Genomic DNA, 21319 nt, shown 5'->3' on the forward strand with positions numbered 1-21319 from the left:
CCTGCCCCCCAACCCCTGTCCATCATTTGCATAGATGCCAACATTTTCCTAGCTACCATCAACTCTGAAGAAGGGTCACTCAACCCTAAACATTAACACTAATTTCTCTCCACAGGTGCTGCCAGATGTGCTGAGCTTTTCCAGCAATTTTTTTTGCGTTAACAGGCCTTTAATTGCCTGTTCATTGTCTCTTTTTAATATGGGTTGCTTCTCTCTTTACTCAGTAGTAGGGGCATGGAATGCTCTGTCTACAACAATAGTAGACTTGCCAACTTTAAGGGCATTTAAATGGTCATTGTATAAACATATAGATGAAAATGGAATAGTGTTGGATAGATAGGCTTCAGATTGGTTCCACAGGTCGGCGCAATATTGAGGACTGAAGGGCCTGTACTGTGCTGTTATGTTCTATGTTTAATGGATATTGCATTAATGGCTTTTCAATCCTTCAGGACTTCTCCAGAAATCTTAAGACTCTTGGAAAATTATTACCACTATCTCTGTAGCTATTTTCTTTAAAATCCCAGAATGTGATCTATCCGATCCAGTGAACTTATTGATCTTTAGCCCCATTAGTTTTCCTCATACGTTTTCTCAAGTTATAGTTATTATAGTCATTCCTCCATATCTGCGAGGGTTCTATTCCTGACGATCTTCCTTATGAATGATGAAATTTGCAAGAGCGGAACTTGTCTAAAAATAAGTTTAAAAATCACAGATATATGATTTTTGCCCACAGTTGTTGATTTCTTTGGTATCTTTTTTCGCACAGATAGCGGCATTCGCAACTCACGATTTTGCAGATACTGTACATTTATTTCCTCTCCCTTTTGCCCTTTAATTTAGTATTTTTAGTATATTATTAATCACTGAAAACTGATGCAAAGTATTTCTTAAATTCCTCTGCCATTTCGTGGTTTCCTCATTAGTTTTACCAGCCTCATTCTTTGAGGACTGTATGTTCAATTTGTTATCTTTCCACTTTTTATATATCTAAAGAAGCTCATTTTGATATTATTTGGTAGTTTGCTCTCTCTGAATTTGAATTTGTTTTTCCCTTTTTCTTGAGCATACTTTGTTAGTTTTAAATTTTCTCAATCCTCTGGCTTACCAATAATATTGGTAACTATTTGATGCTACCCTTTACTTTAACCCTTAGTTAATCATGGTTCGATTATCCCCTTCCTAAAATCTTCACTCCTCACTAGGATGTATCTTTGTTGTGAGTCATGAACTGTTTTCTTACGTCTGCTATTGTTCATCAACTGTCTTTTCTGCTAACGATTTCTTTCTATATTGGTTGAGTATTTTAAAATTAATTTCACTTGACTTTTAAAATATTTTTACAGGGTTGGTAGGTAGTTTCCACAGCATGTTGGTGACTTTTAAAATGGAAATTCCCAAAAATCTTTTAAAGTACGAATGGTGAAATAGCAGAATTGTACCTATCAGAATTCTTATCTAAAGTTACTAACTGTTAAATAACTCTTCCAGTTTCAAACTTTTTCTGGTAACCTTCATGAAGTTTGTTTCTGTGGATGGCCCTTGATTGCATTGACAAGATTTAGCAGTATTATTGACATTGAATTAAAATGAAGCATGTTGAATTGAGAAGTTGTATTTCTGCTAAGAGTTTCAGAAAATGGTTGTAAATGTGCGCTTGAGGTAGTTTTAAACCTTCATTATTCTTGTCAAATCTTCTATGTTAACCTGGTATGTAATAGATACAGTATGCTAGGAGAAAGTGAGGACTGCATATGCTGGAGATCAGAGTCGAGAGTGTTGCTGGAAAAGCGCAGCAGGTCAGGTAGCATCTGAGGAGTAAGAGAATTAACATTTCAGGCATAAGCCCTTCATCAGGAATACATTTTGCTGCATGCTGAACTTACATTATTTTCTTCAAGTAATGCATGTTTGCCTGAGGTATTGTTTACTGGCTGAGGATAAGGCAAGGATGGGACCAGCTGTATTGGTTTATTTGTAGGGGATAATGTAAATTCATTTTATCTAAGTTGACCTGGCCTCTATGACCGACACATTTTGTAAATTGAGATTGAAGGATGTGGGTGGCTCAGTGGTTAGCACTGCTGCCTCACAACGCCGAGATCCGGGTTCAGTTCCCGCCTCAGGCGCGACTGACTGTGTGGAGTTTGTACATTCTCCCCGTGTCTGCGTGGGATTCCTCTGGGTGCTCCGGTTTCCTCCCACAGTCCAAAAGTGTGCAGGTTAGGTGAATTAGCCATGCTAAATTGCCTATAGTGTTAGGTGAAGGTGTAAATGTAGGGGAATGGGTCTGGGTGGGTTGTGCTTTGGCGGGTCGGTGTGGACGTGTTGGGCCGAAGGGCCTGTTTCCACACTGTAATCTAATCTAATCTAATCAGTGAAGCTGGGATGTTGGGTGTAGTTTAAATCCGCAAGCTAGGGAAATGTTGAAAATAAGGCTGCTAGAATGCAGGCAAAAAGGAAATCTGGTGAAAGTGAGATTCTAGAAAGAGAAGTTAAATCTGGGTTTTGGCTAATGTGTTCACTGTCTGGTTAGAACCGCTCTGTGCATAGGAACACTGTTGTTTAGCCGATCTTGTCTGTCATGATTCTTTGAAGCAATCATGACTAGTCTCACTACTTCACTGTTCCCACAGTCTTTATTGTTTCCTTTTTTTTTTCAAATATTTAACCAATTTCTCCTTCAATTTCATGCCATTGTCAGCTTTATCAAATCTGTCTGGTAAAACATTGTTTAAGCAACTTCTGGGTTTTCCAGATTTCTCCTTGCTCTGTTAGTAATACTGAAGTTATGCCACTTCAATGTTAAGACTGTGTCAACAGAAGGATTCTGATTGTTAGCCCCTGGTCACTGTTGAAGGAGCTCAAGTTATTGTCCTGTGGTCTACCATCTTTAGCTGCTCCATCTTTGACTTCCCCAACATCATACACCCAACAATGGGTGTGTTTTACTGAATACACATTGTGGAATATGCTTTGTGATTGCTTAGATACTGAAGACTGGAACAACTTTTATGGTTGAGCTGATGAACTGCAATTTAACATTTATGCCCCGTAGGTATTAGGTATTGATCAACTTCAACAAAAATTTAAATGTTTACCTTCAGCATTAAAGACGTTATCATCAAATTTCTCTGCCTCCAGCATCCAGAATGGTGGGAGAGGTTTCCATTGATCAGAAATTCAAATGGAGTAACCATACATAAATACTTTGGCTCTTGGGCTGCAGTTTTTGTGCTTGTACCTTTGGGCAATGAGGCCCAGGTTCAAGTACCACCAATAACATCTCTGAGCAGATGGATTAGAAGATATATAAATACTGTGGCAACAAGGGAAAGGCTGGGTATTCTGTGGTGAGTTAACTCCCCTCAAGTTGCTGATTTTTTTTCCCCAGCATCTGCAAGGCAGAAATTGGGGACATGAAGGAATACTTCACTAATTAAATATGTGCAATTTCAACAATATCCAAGGATCTCAACCCCATTTAGGATAAAACAGTCTGCTGGACTAGAATAAACAAATAACTGTGGATGCTGAAACAAAGATTTCAGCAGGTCTGGTTGCATCTGGAGAGAAAACCAATTAGTCTTTCAAGACCAATGATCCTTGATCAATCTTGCTAGATTAGAAACCTGTACACCACCTTAAATGTTTCAGCATCATGGTACTTGTCTGCAGTGTGAGCAGAACTCTCAACACTTCCCAAGACATCCATCTCTATCACTTGGAAGAAACAAGCACAGAGGAGTGCTATAACCTCTAAGTTACCAACTGAATCTCCTACCATTATGACTTGGAAATATCACCATCCCTTTGGTACAAAATTGTAGACTTCCTAAGTAAAGACATTATAAAAATACTATACCAAAGTCAATGCAACTGCTCACCACCATCTCACAAGCACTAAATGCTGACTTTTGTGATGCCCATGAATGACTGCTTTTTTTTTAAAAAAGAGAAAGGATGTAAAGCTAAGTTGTTTTTCTGCATTTGTATGTTTGTATTCAGATCAACTCTTCAATGTGTATCTGGATGTATTTGTTTGATTCATGTGTTAAAAATATTCCTGCCCTGGGCTAATTGGAAATATCCCTTTTTTAATTCTTTGAGAAAATTTTCCTGTCAGTAAGTGTAGGAACATTTGCAGCTCTTGCCAGAACACCTCACTGGTGAGTTTGACCTCTGGTCTTTTTGTTGATGTGAACTAATCTCGTGTAAACATGCAAACTCGTCTTGGCCATTTATGTTAATTATGACCATGTTATAGATGAGATAGATGCAGGTTATACATTGCGATAATGACTAAACAATACTGTAGTCCATGCATTAAGGACTTGAGGAATTTCAAAATGGCACAATAAACAAAATTTTCAAGTAATTGATCAGCTTTAGTTTAAAATGTAACTTGGCAATTGACAAAAATGAGAAGCACTTTCTAATATTAGTTTGCCACTGAGCTGCTTTGATAATTGAGTGGTTGTAACTAGAAGTAAATTTGTTTTTTGGTAATGAGTGAGAGAGTAGATTTGTTCCATTTTGTCCAGTTCTCTGGCAGCTGAGACTATTTTACATCAATCAGTGGTTGACATCAACAAGTGGTGGCATCCAAGCTCCAAAGGAATCCTAGCCGGTAACATTTGGGCCTGACCTTGAAGGCTGACCGGCTCTTTCATTGCTGATGCTGAATAAAAATAGATTGTTTTGTAAATAAAAGCTATTACTTGTTCACTTTGTCACTGCAGTCAAATAGACACCTTCAACTAACATTACATGTGCCTCCCTGGTTTATAGTACCTACATGCAAGGTGTATTAATTTCCATTCCTTATTGTTTGTTCTAGGATTTTGCCTGAGAATCATACAATCTTATTAAAGGCCATTCATCTATGTATTTGCTCTTTGAAAGTGACTTCATAGTTTCAAAGTTGCTCTTTGAAAGTTGTTGGTTCCCCTCTATTTTTTTGGCTATGACTCTGCAATTTTGACTCCTTCAGGTATTTATTCAATTCCCTTTTGAAAGTGTCTATAAAATCTTCTTCTATGCTTTCAGGCAATCTATCTGGTTAATATATGTCCAAACTGCTGCTGGTTCTATTTTAACCATAAGGTATCATACCTGGTCTTCATTTCACTTAACCATCAGTTATGATCACTGCACCCAGCATTTGCTCAGACTTGGCGATTCACATCAAGCTTTGCCTCTCTTGTGGCAAAGTTTACCCTCCTGGATAAACTGAAGAAGGGCTCATGCACGAAACCTCGATTCTCCTGCTCCTAGGATGCTGCCTGACCTGCTGCGCTTTTCCAGCAACACATTTTCTCCTCCTGGATAAAGTCTAACTTACATCAGGCACTTGACATTTTAATGTTCTATTCTTCACATTGAATCACAGTGAATAATAATTGTCAGGTCACTTGCACCAGTGAAACCACCACAGCAACACCTTTAGGATTCAAGTGGTGATCTGATCAGAGTCTTCCAAGATATTGACAGGAAAAGATAGAGTAGATAAACTATTTTCATCGATTGGAGATTCTAGAACTAGGGGACATTGAAAATTAGAACCAGACTGTTCAGGAGTGATATGAGAAGCACTTAGTCACACAGGATGGTCAATGTTTGGAACTATCTTCCACAAATGACAATGGATGCTAAATTAATTGTTAATTTTAAATCTGTGAAGTTTTTGTTAATCAGATATGAAGGGGCATGGACTAAAGGCAGCTGTATGGAGTTTTGGGACAGATCAGCCATGATCTGATTTGAACAATAGAACAGGCTCAGTGGCCTGCTCCTGTTCCTGTGTTACTCTTCTTAAGGCCCTCAGTCATGAATTAGAGAAAGAGAATCAGCCTAAAATTAAAATCAGAAATTTTTAAGGGATTCGGGTATTCCAACACTCACTTCCCAATGCTTGTGAAGTAAACATCCTTATTCCCGGATGGTGTAGTATTCCAGTAAGATGCAATTTAAACAATGTTTTCCCCAGTTGATAGGCAGCATCATCAGTGATTTTTTGTGAGAGACACCAACCACATGTACCATGCTGTAATTTACACTTGTAGATTTCCCACAGCAACTTGGGTAAACATTGAACATGAGCACTTCCACCACATAAAACTGATCCCAGGAAAAGCAACCTGGGATTGAGTTAGAGAATTCTGTAATGCTCCACTGTTGTTTTGCAAAATTTGCTTTTCTCTTAAGGCCAACTAATAGGATTTAAGAGTTCTAATTTTGTTTTAACTTAATGACATCTGTTCCATTTTCTTGGATTCTGGCCAGACTACTTTCCTGCATGCCTAGCTCTTCAAGTTAGTTATCTTTTGCAAAGTGTTTGCAAGTATGCAAAATTATGCAAAGCCATCAGGCCCCACTCAGGTGGGAGCTTGTAACTTTGGCGATTAGCTGTAGCTGAGCAAATCATTTAAAAGGGAAATGAATTCAGAATTAATAAAATCCTAAATATAAAGCATCGTCATGATTTGATTTGCTCCTTAAATGATATTTCATGTTATATCTCTGTCATGGAATGTCCATAAAACAAATTGTGACTGTGTTCCTATTACTTTCAATAACATTTCTAGGTTTGTAGTTAACTAGAGATAAGCACGTACCTAATTAGATTTCTTTATAAGGCAAGAGTAAGCAAAAAAATGATTTCATTGATCAATATCCTGATGTCGGTCACTCAAAACAATGAGACACCAAACGTCCAGGCAGGTTGTCATCTGAACCTTGGCACTCCCTTCAATAGACCTGCCACTACTGTTGACACAGTACTGGGAAACGCCTAATTATCTGTATCTTAACCTTTATTAAATTTTCCTATTAAAATTTGAAAGGCTAGTCAGGACTGATTTGGGTATTTTTTTTCATTGTTTTCCTTAAAACTTGACTAGAGCATTGAATTGAAGTGCTTAGAGAGTAGGTTATGCAGGCATGCACAGATTAGAAACTCGCTGTAAATATTACCAGATTAAATATTCTTGAGAGTCTGTAATCTGTCATTGAGCCATATAGAGTTTTCGGTCCAACTCAACCAAGTTTCCCAAACAAAAGTAGTCCCATTTTCTTGCATTTGGCATATATCCCCCTAAACTGTTCCTACTCATGTACCAGTGCAATATTTAAAGGTGTAACTGTACCTGAATCTGTCAGTTCCTCGAACAGTTCGTTCAAAGCATGAAAAAGTTGCCACTCAGGTCACTTAAATCTTTCCATGCTCACCTTAAAAAAAAAAGACTTTTAGTTTTGTACTCTCCAGCCACTGAGAAAGATCTTTGCCATTCCCCTTACCTATGCCCCTCATGATTTTATAAACTCTACAAGTTCATCCCTCAGCCCCCTCTATCTCCAGTGGAGAAAAGTTCCAGTCTTTTGTTAAAACTCAAACTCTCCAGTCCTGGTAACATCCTTTACAAATCTTTTCTGCAACCTTTCCAGTTTAATAACATTCCCCTTCCTATAGGATGGCAACCAGAACTGTACACGGTATGCCAGAAGTGGCCTCACCAACATACTGTACAACCACAACACAACATCCCAACTCCTATACTCAGTCGTCTTAACGATGAAGACAAGCATGCCACACACCACCTTCCCTAACCTGCCTACCTGTGATGCAACTTTCAAGGAGCTATGTACCTCAGCCTCCCGATCTCTCTGTTCAACACCACACCCAGGGTCCTACCATTTAACTGTGTAAGTCCTTGTTAATCTTAACGAAATGCAGCACCTCACATTTATCTAAACTAAATTCCATCTGCCAATCAGCCCATTGGCTCAATTGATCGAGATCCCTGTGTAATCTTAGATAACCACCTTCACTGTCCACTATGCCATCAATTTTGGTGTTATCAGCAAACTGCTTATATTTTCATTCAAATCATTTGTTTAAATGACAAACTGTGAACAGTAGAGATTACCCCAATCATCTGCATTATTGCAATTCAGTTTGTTCAAGGGAGGTATTACTATCTGGGTGGAGATATTCTTGATAAAGGGTCCTGACCTGAACGTCGACTTTCCTGTTCCTCTGATGCTGTCTGACCTGTGCTTTTCTAGCTCGACTGATTTCCAGCATCTGCCGTCCTTATTATTTACAATGATTCTTCTCTGTTCACTCAGCTGAATGGCTGATTTGCAATGCAAAGTCATGTCAACAGTGTAGGTTCACAATGAATGTTTGGAACAGACTTGATGGGCTAAATAGCCTAATTCTGCTCCTACATTTTAGGGTCACTTGTTTCTATCTTTATAGTCTTGCTCCTTGCCTGACCCTCCAGCTAAATTCACATGAAATTATGTTTCCGTTATCAAGAGACGAGAACCCAAGGAGACAGCTTCCAAAGGAGTGACCTTTTAGGACTGAGATGAGGAATTTCTTCATCCACAGGGTGGCTGTGGAAATCATTGCATGCAGAAGGCTGTGTATGCCAAGCCATTGAATTTCTTTAAGACCAAGATAGGTGGTTCTTTAGTAAGGGATCAAATGTTACAGGGGGAAGGCAGGAGAATGGGAGATGAGGAACATTCCAGCCATGATCAAATGGGTGATCAAACCTGATTGATTAAAAGGCCCAATTCTGTTCCCATATCTTATGGCCTTCTGGTCTTCTCTCTCTGATGAGATGATGGTGTTTTTACTTTTACTTGCATGCAGAAAGGTGCAGCTGAGTTGGGATGGGGTTTATTGTTCTCAGAATTATTTTTCTTCCCTTGCTGTAGCTTGGCACAGAGGTGATTAACTGGGTCTCGAAATTGAGTGTTTTGGTCTCTGCACATGCCAGTTGGAATGTTGGCACCTTGAGCTTTGAGTTACCTGTGAAGTTTTGACCTGGACATTTAGAAACTGGTGTTACATCAGGTAATGCAAGGAACAGGTTTTGGAGATTTCTGGTTTGATCATTAGCCATCATCCATATTTAATGTCAAGACTGTTGTAGAATTCAGTTCTCAATGCTGGTCTCGAAGACTTAGTCTTTCAAATGAAGAAACCTAGTTCAGAATCAGATTATGCGTTAATCTAACAACCTCAACCAACATGGTAGAGTGGTCTCAATTTCCCAAACTAGAGGGGATAAAAGAAGCACAATCAAAAGGAACTCCTGCTCATTTGTGTCATTGCATGACACCTACCAAAGTGTGAATCTGTAGCTGCTTGGTAGAGAAGGGAACAGCTTCTCTACAATTTTTTGATGTCGGCTTCCAAGTTTATGTGGAGGATGGACTTATAGGTAAGATACTGGAATGCCTTTTGTACCAAAGAGCTACTTTCAGGATATTGAAATAGTAATTTGGGAGTGAGGAGGACTGACTCTAGATTACTCATGGCGATGCCCTTTGAGTGCTAATCTTTGGAAATCATGGCATCTGGCTGTTTCATTGAATTAAATAATGTCCATGTGTAGAGATATTTGTTGCTTACAAATCACTGGTTCAGATAAATCAATATTGATAACAGGCTGCAGAGGCAACTCCTCATGGGTATATGCAGGAATCTAGTGGCTGTGTATAGATTTCTGCAAACTGTTTGAGCTTCCTGGTTTTGAGCACTAACTTGTGTCGCTGTCAATCAGCTGTGATTGTCATTTTGAATAAATATAGTCTCCTATGGATAGTGGCATGTCTGCTTCATCATGATCGATTATCTGCAGTACAAAGGCTATTACTGCATTCTTGGAGAGACTGCTAAGTGGGCAAATAGGGGAACTGAAGGTAACAATCCTGTCAAGTGCCTTAGAATTTTATTGTGCCAAAGCTGCTATATAGTTAGTTGATGGTTTAAAATTTTGCGGAGCATTTGCTCATAATTTGAAAACTAACTTGTAAATCAGAACACTACTTTTCTGTTTGCTCTGTTCACATTTTAACCTTTGAACAATGTCTTTGAAGCCTGAACGTCAGCTGTTGTTCACCAACATCACTAATGTTTTCACTTTCTCTCTTCCAGATCCGTAACATGGTGGCAGTGCTGGAGGTAATCTCCAGTTTGGAGAAGTATCCCATTACCAAAGAGGCCCTTGAGGTAAAGAGCTTTCAACATTATTATGCTACAGTATTCAATTAAAAATGGTCTATTGTAATTCTTAGCATTTCACCTTAACTGCTAAACACCAAATTGCTAAAATCATAGGTTAAGGTTTTTCCTCAATGTCTTTGTCTTTGTAAATGAGTTTTCAATTTATAAAGTTTACACTTACATTAACAACCTTGATTTAAGATCAAGAAGTGGTGAACAACTTTGATGTAGTTCATTACTGCTCTTACTGTTTATACTGTGGGGTAGATTCAGCAAGAATAACTGAATGTGTTGGGTTCATGCAAACATCGATCTTCCACGTCATTTTAAATTTGGAATAATTGCAAATGCATTGAACTGTGCAGTTGGTGCTGCTGTGTCTATTCTCAAAGATCTATGGGCTATAGTGTCAAAAATACAATGTCCTGTACAGATGGTAGTCAGGCCATTTATCATCAGCGCTTAAGGAGCAGAGCTAACCCAAATGCCAAAATGTGGCATCTTTGGCATCCAGTGATCAGAAACATTAGGGCAGCCCCCTAGATGCATATTTGCTTTGTGGCAGTTGGGCTAATATGTCTGAATATTATATTCCAATGCTACTGCCTGTCTGGAGCAGTACAGCAAATTGATGAGGTTTCTGAGCACTGTATTGGCAGAATCACAAGTGTAAATTGCTTGCTGTCCTGGCCTTGTTTTAGTTGAAATCTATTTTTAAAAAAAAACCGAAAAGCACCTGTTCATGTTGAAACGCATGGCTCCTCACTTACCAGTTGGATGACGCAATTTTCAGTAATTAGAATGGAGTAAATATCAGAATGCACTTTACTTTGCTCCTCTAAATTATCAAAACTGCTCTGCCAACATTTATGTCGAGTTGTCTATCTAGGAATATTCTTTAACAAAAAGAGAAATCACTGGAGAAACTCTGGTCTAGCAGAGTTAATGTTTTGGGCCGAGTGATCCTCATTCAATTCTGATGACAGTTCACTGGACCTGAAGCATTAACTCTGCTTTCTCTCCACACATGCTGCTGTTTCTCCAGCAACTTCTATTTTTATTTCAGGCTTCCAGTATCGGCAGTTCATTTTGTTATGGGAATATCCTTTTCCTGCAAGAGAGGTGGGACTTATCATGGGCAATGAACAAAGAAAAATACAGGATAGGAACAGGCCATTCGGCCCTCTGAGCTTGCGCCAATCCAGATCCTCCAAACCTGTCACCTATTTTCCCAGGATCTATAACCCTCTGCTCCCTGCCCCTTCCTGTAACTGTCTAGATACATCTTAAATGACACTATCGTGCCCACCTCTATCACCTTCACTGGCAACGCGTTCCAGGCACCCACCACTCTCTGCGTAAAGAACTTTCCACGCATATCTCCCCAAAACTTTTCCCCTCTCACTTTGACTCATGACCCCATGTAATTGAGTCCCCCACCCTGGGGGGGAAAAGCTTCTTGCTATTCACCCCTCATGATTTTGTAGACTTCAGTCAGGTTCCCCCCTCAACCTCCAACCTTCTACTGAAAATAGTTCTAATCTATTTAACCTCTGTTCCTCACTAGCACGCCTCCATACCAGGCAACATCCTGGTTAACCACCTCTGTACCCTCTCCAAAGCATCCACATCCTTCTGGTAATATGGCGACCAGAACTGTACGTATTCCAAATGTGGCCGAACCAAAGTCCTATATAACTGTAACATGACCTGCCAACTCTTATACTCAGTACCCTGCCTGATGAAGGAAAGCGTGCCATATGCTGCCTTGACCACTCTATCGCCCTGTGTTGCCACCTTCAGGGTACAGTGGAACTGAACACTCAGATCTAATCTGTACATCAATTTTCCCCATGGCTTTACCATTTGTTATCGTTCGCTCTTGAATTGGATCTTCCAAAATGCATCACCTCGCATTGAACTCCATCTGCCATTTCTCTGCCCAACTCTCCAATCTATCTATTTTCTGTTGTATTCTCTGGCAGCCCCCTTCACTATCTGCTACTCCACTAATCTTAGCATCATCTGCAAACTTACTAATCAGACCACCTATACCTTCCTCGATCATTTACATATATCACAAACAATAGTGGTTCCAGCATGGATTCACTGGTCACAGTTCTCCATCTTGAGAAACTCCCTTCCACTGCAACTCTGTCTCCTGCTGCCCAGCCAGTTCTCTTTCCATCTAGCGAGTACAGCCTGTACCCCATGCAACTTCACTTTCTCCATCACCCTACCATGGTAGGAACCTTATCAAACACCTTTCTAAAGTCCGTGTATATGACATCTACAGCCTTTCCCTCATCAATCAACTTTGTCACTTCCTCAAAGAATTCTATTAAGTTGGTAATACATGCATTCCCTGCACAAAACCACTCTACCTATCATTGATAAGCCCATTTTCTTCCAAACGTAACTCGATTCTATCCCTCCGTATCTTCTCCAGTCCCTTCCCTACCACTGGCGTAAGGCGCACTGGTTGATAATTACCTGGATTATCCCTGCTATCCTCCTTAAACAAGGGGACAACATGAGCAATTCTCTCGTCCTCTGGGACCTCACCTGTGTTCAAGGATGCTGCAAAGATATCTGTTAAGGCCCCACCTATTTCCTGTCCTGCTTCCTTCAGTAACCCGGGGTAGGTCCCATCAGGGCCTGGGGACTTGTCCACCTTAATGCCTCTCTCCTTATGCTAACTTGACCAAGAGTAATCAAATATCTATCTTGAACCTCAACATCCATCATATCCCTCTCCTCGGTGAATACTGACGCTAAGTATTCATTGAGAATCTCACCCATTTTCTCTGACTCCACCTATAACTTTCTTCCTTTGTCCTTGAATGGTCCACCCTTTCTCTAGTTATCCTCTTGTTCCTTATATACGAATAAAAGGCTTTGGGATTTTCCTTAGCCCTATTTGTTAAAGATATTTCAAGACTCCTTTTAGCCGCCTTAATTCCTCATTTCAGATTGGTCCTATTTCCCATTATTCTTCCAAAGCTTTGTCTGTTTTCAATTGCTTAGTCCTTGTGTATGCTTCCTTTTTCCTCTTAGCTAGTCTCTCAATTTCACCTGTCATCCGTGGTTCCCTGATCTTGCCATTTATATCCCTCTTTTACTCAGGGACATGTCTGTCCTGCACTCTAATGAACCTATTTTTAAAAGCCTCCCACATATCAAATGTGTATTTACCCTCAAACTGCTCTTCCCAATCTACATTCCCTAGCTCATACCGAATTTTGCTATCGTTGGCCTTCCCCCATTTTAGCACTCTTCCTTTAGGACCACTCTCTTCTTTTGTCAATGAGTTTTCTAAAACTTAGGGAACTGTGATCACTATTCCCAAAGTAATCCTCTACTGCAACCACCTGGCTGATTCATTCCCCAGCACCTTGTCCAGTAGGGCCCCTTCCCGAATTGGACGATTTACATACTGCTGTAGTAAACCCTCCTGGATGCTCCTTCCAAATTCTGCTCCCTCTAAAAATCCAACACAAAGTGAATCGTAATCAATGTTGGGAAAACTAAAGTCTCCCATCACTACCATCTGTTGCTCCTACATCTTTCCATAATCTGTCAGCATATTTGTACCTCTATCTCTCTCTCACTGTTGGGAGGCCTGTAGTATAGCCCAACATTGTTATCGCACCCTTCCTATTTCTGAGCTCTGCCCATACTGCCTCACTGCTTGAGTCCTCCATAGTGCCCTTCTTCAGCACAGCTGTGATATCCTCTGACCAGTAATGCAACTCCTTCCCCTCTTTTACCTCCCTCTCTCTCCCACCTGAAGCATCTATGTCCTGGGATGTTTTGTTAGCAATCTTGTCCTTCCCTCAACCAAGTCTCAGTAATGGCAATAGCATCATAACCCCAGGTACTATGGGGGAGAAGCAAAAATAAAATAAAGTACCTACTTTGCTCCTCCAAACCTAAATTACCAAGTTATGACTTAGCAACTCTAGTTGTAGTGTGTTGACTGGCAAACAGTATGACATTCGCAATCCCTCACTTTCTTAAAGTTGAATGATAACATGCTACATTTGTGTTCAATAATAGAGAAGATAAAAGAGACATGGACAATATGTAATCCATCCAAAGGTTAGCTATTTCCTGTACCAAAAATTATTCTCTTTATTAAAAATTTCAGCATGTCTTGAATCTGAATTTTGGTGTGCAAATTGGCATAGGTAATTCAGTGTAGGTGGTTCAAAGTCAATACCCAGCATAACTGAAAGGTAGGTGATATGTTCTGAAATCACAGTTTCCTATGACAATGGTATTCCACTGATTCAGTTTATCATTCTCACCTCAGTCGCAAGATCTAGGTTCAAGTTCCACTCTCTGGCTTGAGCTCACAAACTAGGATGACAGTCCATCGTGGTACTGAGCAAGTGCTTCGTGGTTAGAGTATCCTTTACTCAGTAGTCCTGAAGAACATCCCACTCGAATCCAACCGATCTGTCACCCTATGTTTCCCATGGCCAATCCACCTAGCCTGCACATCCCTGGATACCATAGACAATTTACCATGGCCAATCCACCTAACCTGCTGTCTTTGGATTGAGAGAGGGAACCAGTTTACCCAGAGGAAATCATGCATATATGGAAAGAATATGCAAAAGCCACACAATGCGGAGGCTGGAATTGAATCTGGGTCCTTTGTGTTGTGAGGCAGCAGTACTAACCACTGTGCCACCACAAAGTTCCAATTGAATTGACTTTCTCCATGCTTTTTCAAGTGGTGCATTCCAAATCATCATAACTTATTACATATTTTTTCTCTAATCTCCTCAAATTCAGACCTTAAACATTCTTCCTTGATTTACCTCCCCTTCAGTCTATGGAGAAATAGAACCCCTATGTATTTAATCAAAATCCCTTAATTTTAAGATCTCTATTAAATTTCACTTTGACTTTCTGTCAGGAAAATTGTCCCAGATTCATTAGTCTTGCCCCTCATCCCTGATACCATTCTCGTAAATCTCTTCTGGATTCTTCCCTCGTCTTAATAGAAAAGGAAGGAATTAATAGCTGTACAATTCACAAGGAGTGGTATATGAATAGCAAGGGTTTGGAGGGATATGGGCAGGTGGGACTAGATTGGGTTGGGATATCTGATCGGCATGGACGGGTTGGACCGAAGGGTCTGTTTCCATGCTGTACATCTCTATGACTCTGAGTAATGGGCTGAATGCTTTTCAAGTGATGGAATATGTCATCAAAATTCTGCCAGGGCCACTCAGCTACTGACCTCAGTACAGCTTTGGTTGATACATGGAGAAAAGAGTTGATTTCCAGAGTTAAGGTGAAAGTGATTGCTTTTGATATTAAGACAGCATTTGACCAAGTATGACATCAGGAGCTCTAGCATAACTGGAGTCTATAGGAATGAGGAAAGCTGGTCAGACACCTGGCACATAGGGACATGGTTGTGTTTGTTGGAGGTTAGTTAATTCAGCTGAAGAACATGTGCATGAGTTCTGAAGGGTATTTTCGAATCAACCTATTCTGAGATGTTATTACACACCCTGGAGTGGATTGGACTTGAGCCTGCGTTTCTTAGCTTATAGATAGGGAGACCACTACTGTACCACAAAAGTCCAAGTGTTCCTAAAGGTAGTGTCCAATGCCCAACCAACTTCAGCTGCTTCATTAAATGACCTTTGGATCATTATGATAACAGTTGGGGCCAATGCTCCAATGTAATGGGGTAATGTCCAAATTGGTACCAGACAATTCAAGTTCTGACAAAAACCTAGCTGGATAGATCATTAAAATTTTCTATTTGTTACTAAACTGATTTTTTTGTTGCTCAGTGTTGCAGTCTTTGTTTTAACAAAAAAGGGCAAAAGTTTATTAATGGAAATAAAGATAAACAAAGAAAAACTCTATTCCCTTTCATCAAAGATTTCTGAACAAGCACACACTATAGATTGAACAGAAGCAACAGCTTTATTTCTAAATGAGTGCATGCTGGTACAGCTTACAAGCATTGTTACAGTTAGAAGAAAATCTAGTGCTGAACCGCAAGACCCCTCCCAACCAAACAATTTTCAGCACAGGCTGAAAATGCAAGTCTGGAAAATTATTCCCCTCAGCCCACAGGTTAATTACACGGGAGTTCTGGACAATGTCCTCTCAGTTGGAATTATGGTGTTATGTTTTTAAAAACTAATGTTAGCTCTAAGCATAGACAAACCCATGTGTTTACTTGGAATTCCAAGAATCCAAACTGCAGTAAACAATATTAAAATACACACAAATCTCTTTTCATCACAATAGGTCAGAAGTGGGGGTGTTCACTGATAATTACATCATTCCTGTTCAGCACCACTCTTGATTCCTCAAATACTGCAGCAGTCTGTGTCCAAATGTTGTGTGCTGTGGACAATATCCAGGTTGGACTGACAACTAGCAAGTAATAGTCACACCACACAAGTGTAGGTTAATTAACGAGAGTATCTAGCCACTATCCCATGACATTCATTGATATTACCATCTCTGAATCCCCTAGTATCAACAATCAGGAGTTTACTATTCATCGAAAATGAATGGACTAATCAAGTATTCTTGCTACAAGATCATGTTGGAAAGTAGGAATCCTGTAATGAGTATCCCTCTACTTGAATCTCTAAAGTCTTCCCATTATACACACAACAAAAGTCTAGAATATTTCCCATATGCTTGGATAAATGCAGCTTCAGCAGCACTCAAGAAGCTTGATGCCAACCAAGAAAAGTTGCTTTCTTGATTGTCGCTACATCTGCAAGCATTTAAATCCCCTGCCACTGATGCTAAGTAACACTAGTGTGTACCATATAAACTACAGAAATTCAAGGCAATTTTGCAGCAACTTCCAAACCCACCACTACTATCCAAAAGAATAAGGACAGCAGATATATGCGTCATACACTGCAGGTTTCTTTCCAAGCCCCTTACCATCCTGACTTATATTGCTGTTCTTTATATTGCTGTGTTGAAACCCTGGAATTTCCTCCCTAAAAGCATTTTGATTCAACTGACACCAAATGGATTGCAGCCATTCAAGAAAGCAGCTCACCATAATTTTCTTGAGCAGCTAGGATGGACAATAAATGTTGGCTGAGCCAGTGACACTAGCATTCCTGGAATGGTAAAAATAAAAGCAGCTTCATGAACTGTCGGCTCATTCTCAAGTGTCATTGGTGAGGAAACTGAGGCATTGATTGTAAATACATTAATTGGCATTTGGGAAAGTGTTGGTTAAATGAAAATTTGTATTTTCATTTTGGTTTCTTTGGAAGAATAGATGGTTGAGGCTAATATGGAGGTGTCTCTCTCTCTCCCTCTCCCTCACACTCTCACTCTCTCTCTCGCTCTCTCTCTCTCTCTCTCTCTCTCTCAAGTATGTTGATCCATTTTGTTTTTGAGACTGGAGGAAAGTATAGTGGTCTGTTTAGGGTCAGCGTTGAGACTGCTCATTTTATACAGATTAATATCCTGGATTTGAAATTACAATGTCTTTTCAAAGTTTTTCCGGTGAACAGTAGCACGAGTAGAGTCACTGTTTATCTTCTATCTAAGAATTATGTCCACTTGGTGTCACGTACATACACCGTCGTGACTGAACAGGCTCATTCTTGCCCTGCACATGTGTGATTATATGAAACAGGATGTTCCTGAGGTCGTGGTGAGAATGTGTATCTGGTATAAGCATGTAGGGAAAGATTTCATTTCTGAGTTTTGTGAAACCAAGAGGTTCAACTGAGCATGACTCAGATCAGATAAGAACTTACCCTTGCCTCCAGCACCCCATTGTTAAGTGTAATGGGTTAACAAGGTGGAAAAACTGTCATTCTGTAGAGCTGTTTAACAATATTGGAAGCATTCAGTATGTGAGGTCAGATTAACAAGGTGCAAAAGTATTCATTATGTGAAGCTAGTTATTCATTGTGTAACAGCAGATGGCTTAATCTTTACTGATTTGTAACAGTCACTCAATTAATATTAATGTTGCTTTCTCTGGATGCTCCTCCTTATAAATGACGACTATATAGTTCATTGAGAAACTGCTGTTCCAGAGAAGACCATGAACTTGTGTCTCTGTGCATATAGCTGATCATCTCTCTCTCCCTCCAGGGCCTGGAATAAAGATGAAAGAAATAAAACTATACTGTGTCTCTGAGTGTTTCACTTAGACTGAGGGGCCAAGTGGGACAACTATGGCATCCAAAATGCAGGACTTGCTTGCTTCTCTATTTCTCTGCTGCTGTACCTCATCATGAGAGAGTTTGGAACATGACAGATCAGTGTTGCATGACACTGGTCCAATTTTGAAGGCATCTTTAACATTCAGACTCCCACACAAACCAGTTGCAGCGACATCATGAAGTAATTGCAAGATTGTCATAAAAATTCTTAGACATCCAAATCGCTGGTAAATAGTCCACAGACCTTACTAAGTCAAATCTTTAGGTCAACTAATGCAATCGTTCCTTATTAGAAATCTGCAAAATTATGGGGCAAGCTTTGATGTTTGCCATTAAGTTAAAATGCTCAGATAGCCAGCATTGAAATGATCGTCCAAGAGACGAACTGTACTGAAATAGTTCTTTGACTGTGATCTCATGAGATTCCTCTGTGTGAGTACACGCACGTGTATACACTGGTGGGGTTGGGTTTGTGGTGTATGTTGTTTCAATGTTCTTTCCAGTGTTGACAGATGACATTGTTATCCTTAAGAAGAGAGTTACTACTCTCGGTGATGCAAATCTTGCCCATTTGACCTTAGTCTATAGATGGCCCTAGTGACTTGAACAAATCTTTGCACTTTGTAACAGTCATCAGACTGTTTGATTTCTTGGGCTATCTATCACTTTGGTCTTTTATGTTCCAGATTTGTCTTTAGACATGAGGAAGGTTGAATTTGAATGCTGAGTACAGGGTTAAAGACAAGATTCTTGGCAGTTTGGAGGAACAGCGGGGTCCATGTGCATAGATCCCTCAAAGTTGCTGCCCAACGTGGTAAGGTTGTTAAGAAGACACATGGTGTTTTGGCTTTCATTAACAGGGGGATTGAGTTTAAGAGCCATGAGGTTTTGCTGCAGCTCTATAAAACCTTGGTTAGATCACACTTGGAATATAGTGTCAGTTCTGGTCGCCTCATTATAGGAAGGATGTTGATGCTTTAGAGAGGATGTAATGAAGATTTACTAGGATGATTCCTGGATTGGAGGGCTTGTCTTATGAAGAGAGGCTGAGTGAGCAAGGGCTTTTCACAATGGAGAGAAGAAGGAAGAGAGATGACCTGATAGAGGTTTACAAAGGTATTGAGAGGCATGGGTAGTGCAGATAGCCAGAGACTTTTCTCCAGGGAAGAAATGGCTGTCGCCAGGGACCATAATTTTAAGATGATTGGAGGAAGGTATAGGGGAGATGTCAGAGATGATTCTTCATGCAGAGAGTGGTGGGTGATTAGAATGCACTGCCAGTGGTGGTAGTAGAGTCAGAGACATTAGGGATATTTAAGTGACTGCTGAACCAGCACATGATGGTAGTAAATTGAGGTGTGTGTAGTTTAGGTTGAGCTTAGATTAAGATAAATGCTTGGCACAGCATCGTAGGCCGAAGGGCCTGTACTGTTCTATGCTCTGAGTCTTTAGCCATTGTATACTGCCTCCTTGAGTTCCAACTTTGTTTTTCTGCCAATCAGTGAAAGTTGGATTTTTTTTTCCCCAGAGGACCACATATAGTTCTGCATTGTTTTCATGAGAATAGTTTTAGTGACAGTGATACTTGAACCCAATGGTTGGATGCAGGTTCTGGTGCAGCTAAATTTAATTCATTCCTCTGTTCAGGAATTGAATTTGGTGCATGGAGATTTTCCAGATTAGTTGTGTGCTGCTTCTGGAATTCCACTTTTCAGTTGGGCTGCTTTGGGACTAAGACTTTATTCATGCTTTAGGTTTTTGATTCTTTGAAATGCCCTTGTGCAATTGAAAGTTCATCAATTGAACAAGATGATCTCAGCAGGCCTCAGACTCTCTCATTGATCTAGTGATGCAGTTAAATATTTTGACTCAAACAATGACATAATGAAAAACGTGCCAGTGCTTTGGCTTAGGATGTGGTTTTGTTTGCTGTAATGATGACCTCCTGAGCTCAATAAGCGATGGGCAATAAATGCTGTTCCAGCCAGTAATCCCCACATCCCACCAGAGAAGGGAAAAAGAAGTCTCATGAACTTCTGTTTCCTTGGTCACATAGATGGTGATTTCCCTTGCCTGGAGATAACAAAAGTCTATATTTTTGAGGCACTGTTTCCAGCACCTTCCCCATTTTCTGCCCTCTTGGCAAATTTTCTTAAAAGGATTTGGTAAATGGACCATGGTAGAAGCCTCCTTGTGACTTTCTTTGAACTTTGAGGTACCATTGCTGTCGACAAAAGTTTTGCAGGTCAGAGGTCAGATCTAGGTCACCAAATTGTGCCGTGGTGACTGGGACCACTTTGACATTGCAGCCTCTTCCACTGGTAATACAGTTTTTCGCTGCTTCTGTTCTTATGGTCTTCCTTTCACCTGGTACCTCCCTTGACCTCAAATAGATCAAGGGATCGCTGGGGTGCACAAGCCTCTCCATCATATCAGGTGTCAATCCATAGAAAATTTATCTGTAAGTGTAATAGGTGATGAGAGTAATAACAAATTTCAAATGGATATATGTTGGTAAAATGAGTAGACAAATGGCTGATACTTCATACTGATAGTAAATTGTAATTCCTTTTGGTATGAAGTGGGGCACAATATAAACTAAGGAATGTCATCTTAATTGCGATGCAGGATCAGGTGAACCTGCTGTGTATCTACACAAATGTTTGTAGTTGACAGAAAAAGTTACCATTGATAGAATGGAATTTACTTGATGTATAGAGTACAAAGCAATTAAGATCTGCTGAACTTTTATAAATCAGCAGATTTATGAGATGGAATATTGTGTTCTGTGCTGGACACAGTTTTAGAAATGATTTCATGGCCTTGGAGAAGGTGCAAAGAAATTAGCCAGAATGGTTTTCGGGATGTGAAGCTTTAACCTTTTTGGAAGGGTTGACGAAGTTGAAGGGGTTCTTGCAGCAGGCTTTGGAGAGCTTTCATCGGTGTTCAAATTTACAGCTAGTTTTTTTTTAGTAACTGTGAATGACTATTTGCAATCCCAGAATCTTAAGTAAGTAATGGATACAGCTTTAAAAAGAACAAAGGTTCATGTTGAATCAATGTTTACCAGGTAATTCATCTCTAATGTCTTTGTTGCAAC

The 21319-nt window shown here is 40.0% G+C and overlaps 1 protein-coding gene across 1 annotated transcript in view; it reads left to right on the top strand.

Annotated features, from left to right (window-relative positions):
* The window catches only part of LOC122565136 (mediator of RNA polymerase II transcription subunit 26), a 165208-nt gene that overhangs the window by 108517 nt on the left and 35372 nt on the right, over window positions 1-21319 (top strand). Inside the window, exon 2 of the mRNA XM_043720800.2 lies at window positions 9959-10033. Coding sequence (XP_043576735.2) covers window positions 9959-10033 — 75 coding nt within the window. The remainder of the gene's footprint in view (window positions 1-9958; window positions 10034-21319) is intronic.

The sequence above is a fragment of the Chiloscyllium plagiosum genome, unplaced genomic scaffold (assembly GCF_037043375.1).
Source record: "Chiloscyllium plagiosum isolate Xiang-an unplaced genomic scaffold, Cpla_swu_hap1 HiC_scaffold_28, whole genome shotgun sequence".
Lineage (NCBI taxonomy): Eukaryota > Metazoa > Chordata > Chondrichthyes > Orectolobiformes > Hemiscylliidae > Chiloscyllium > Chiloscyllium plagiosum.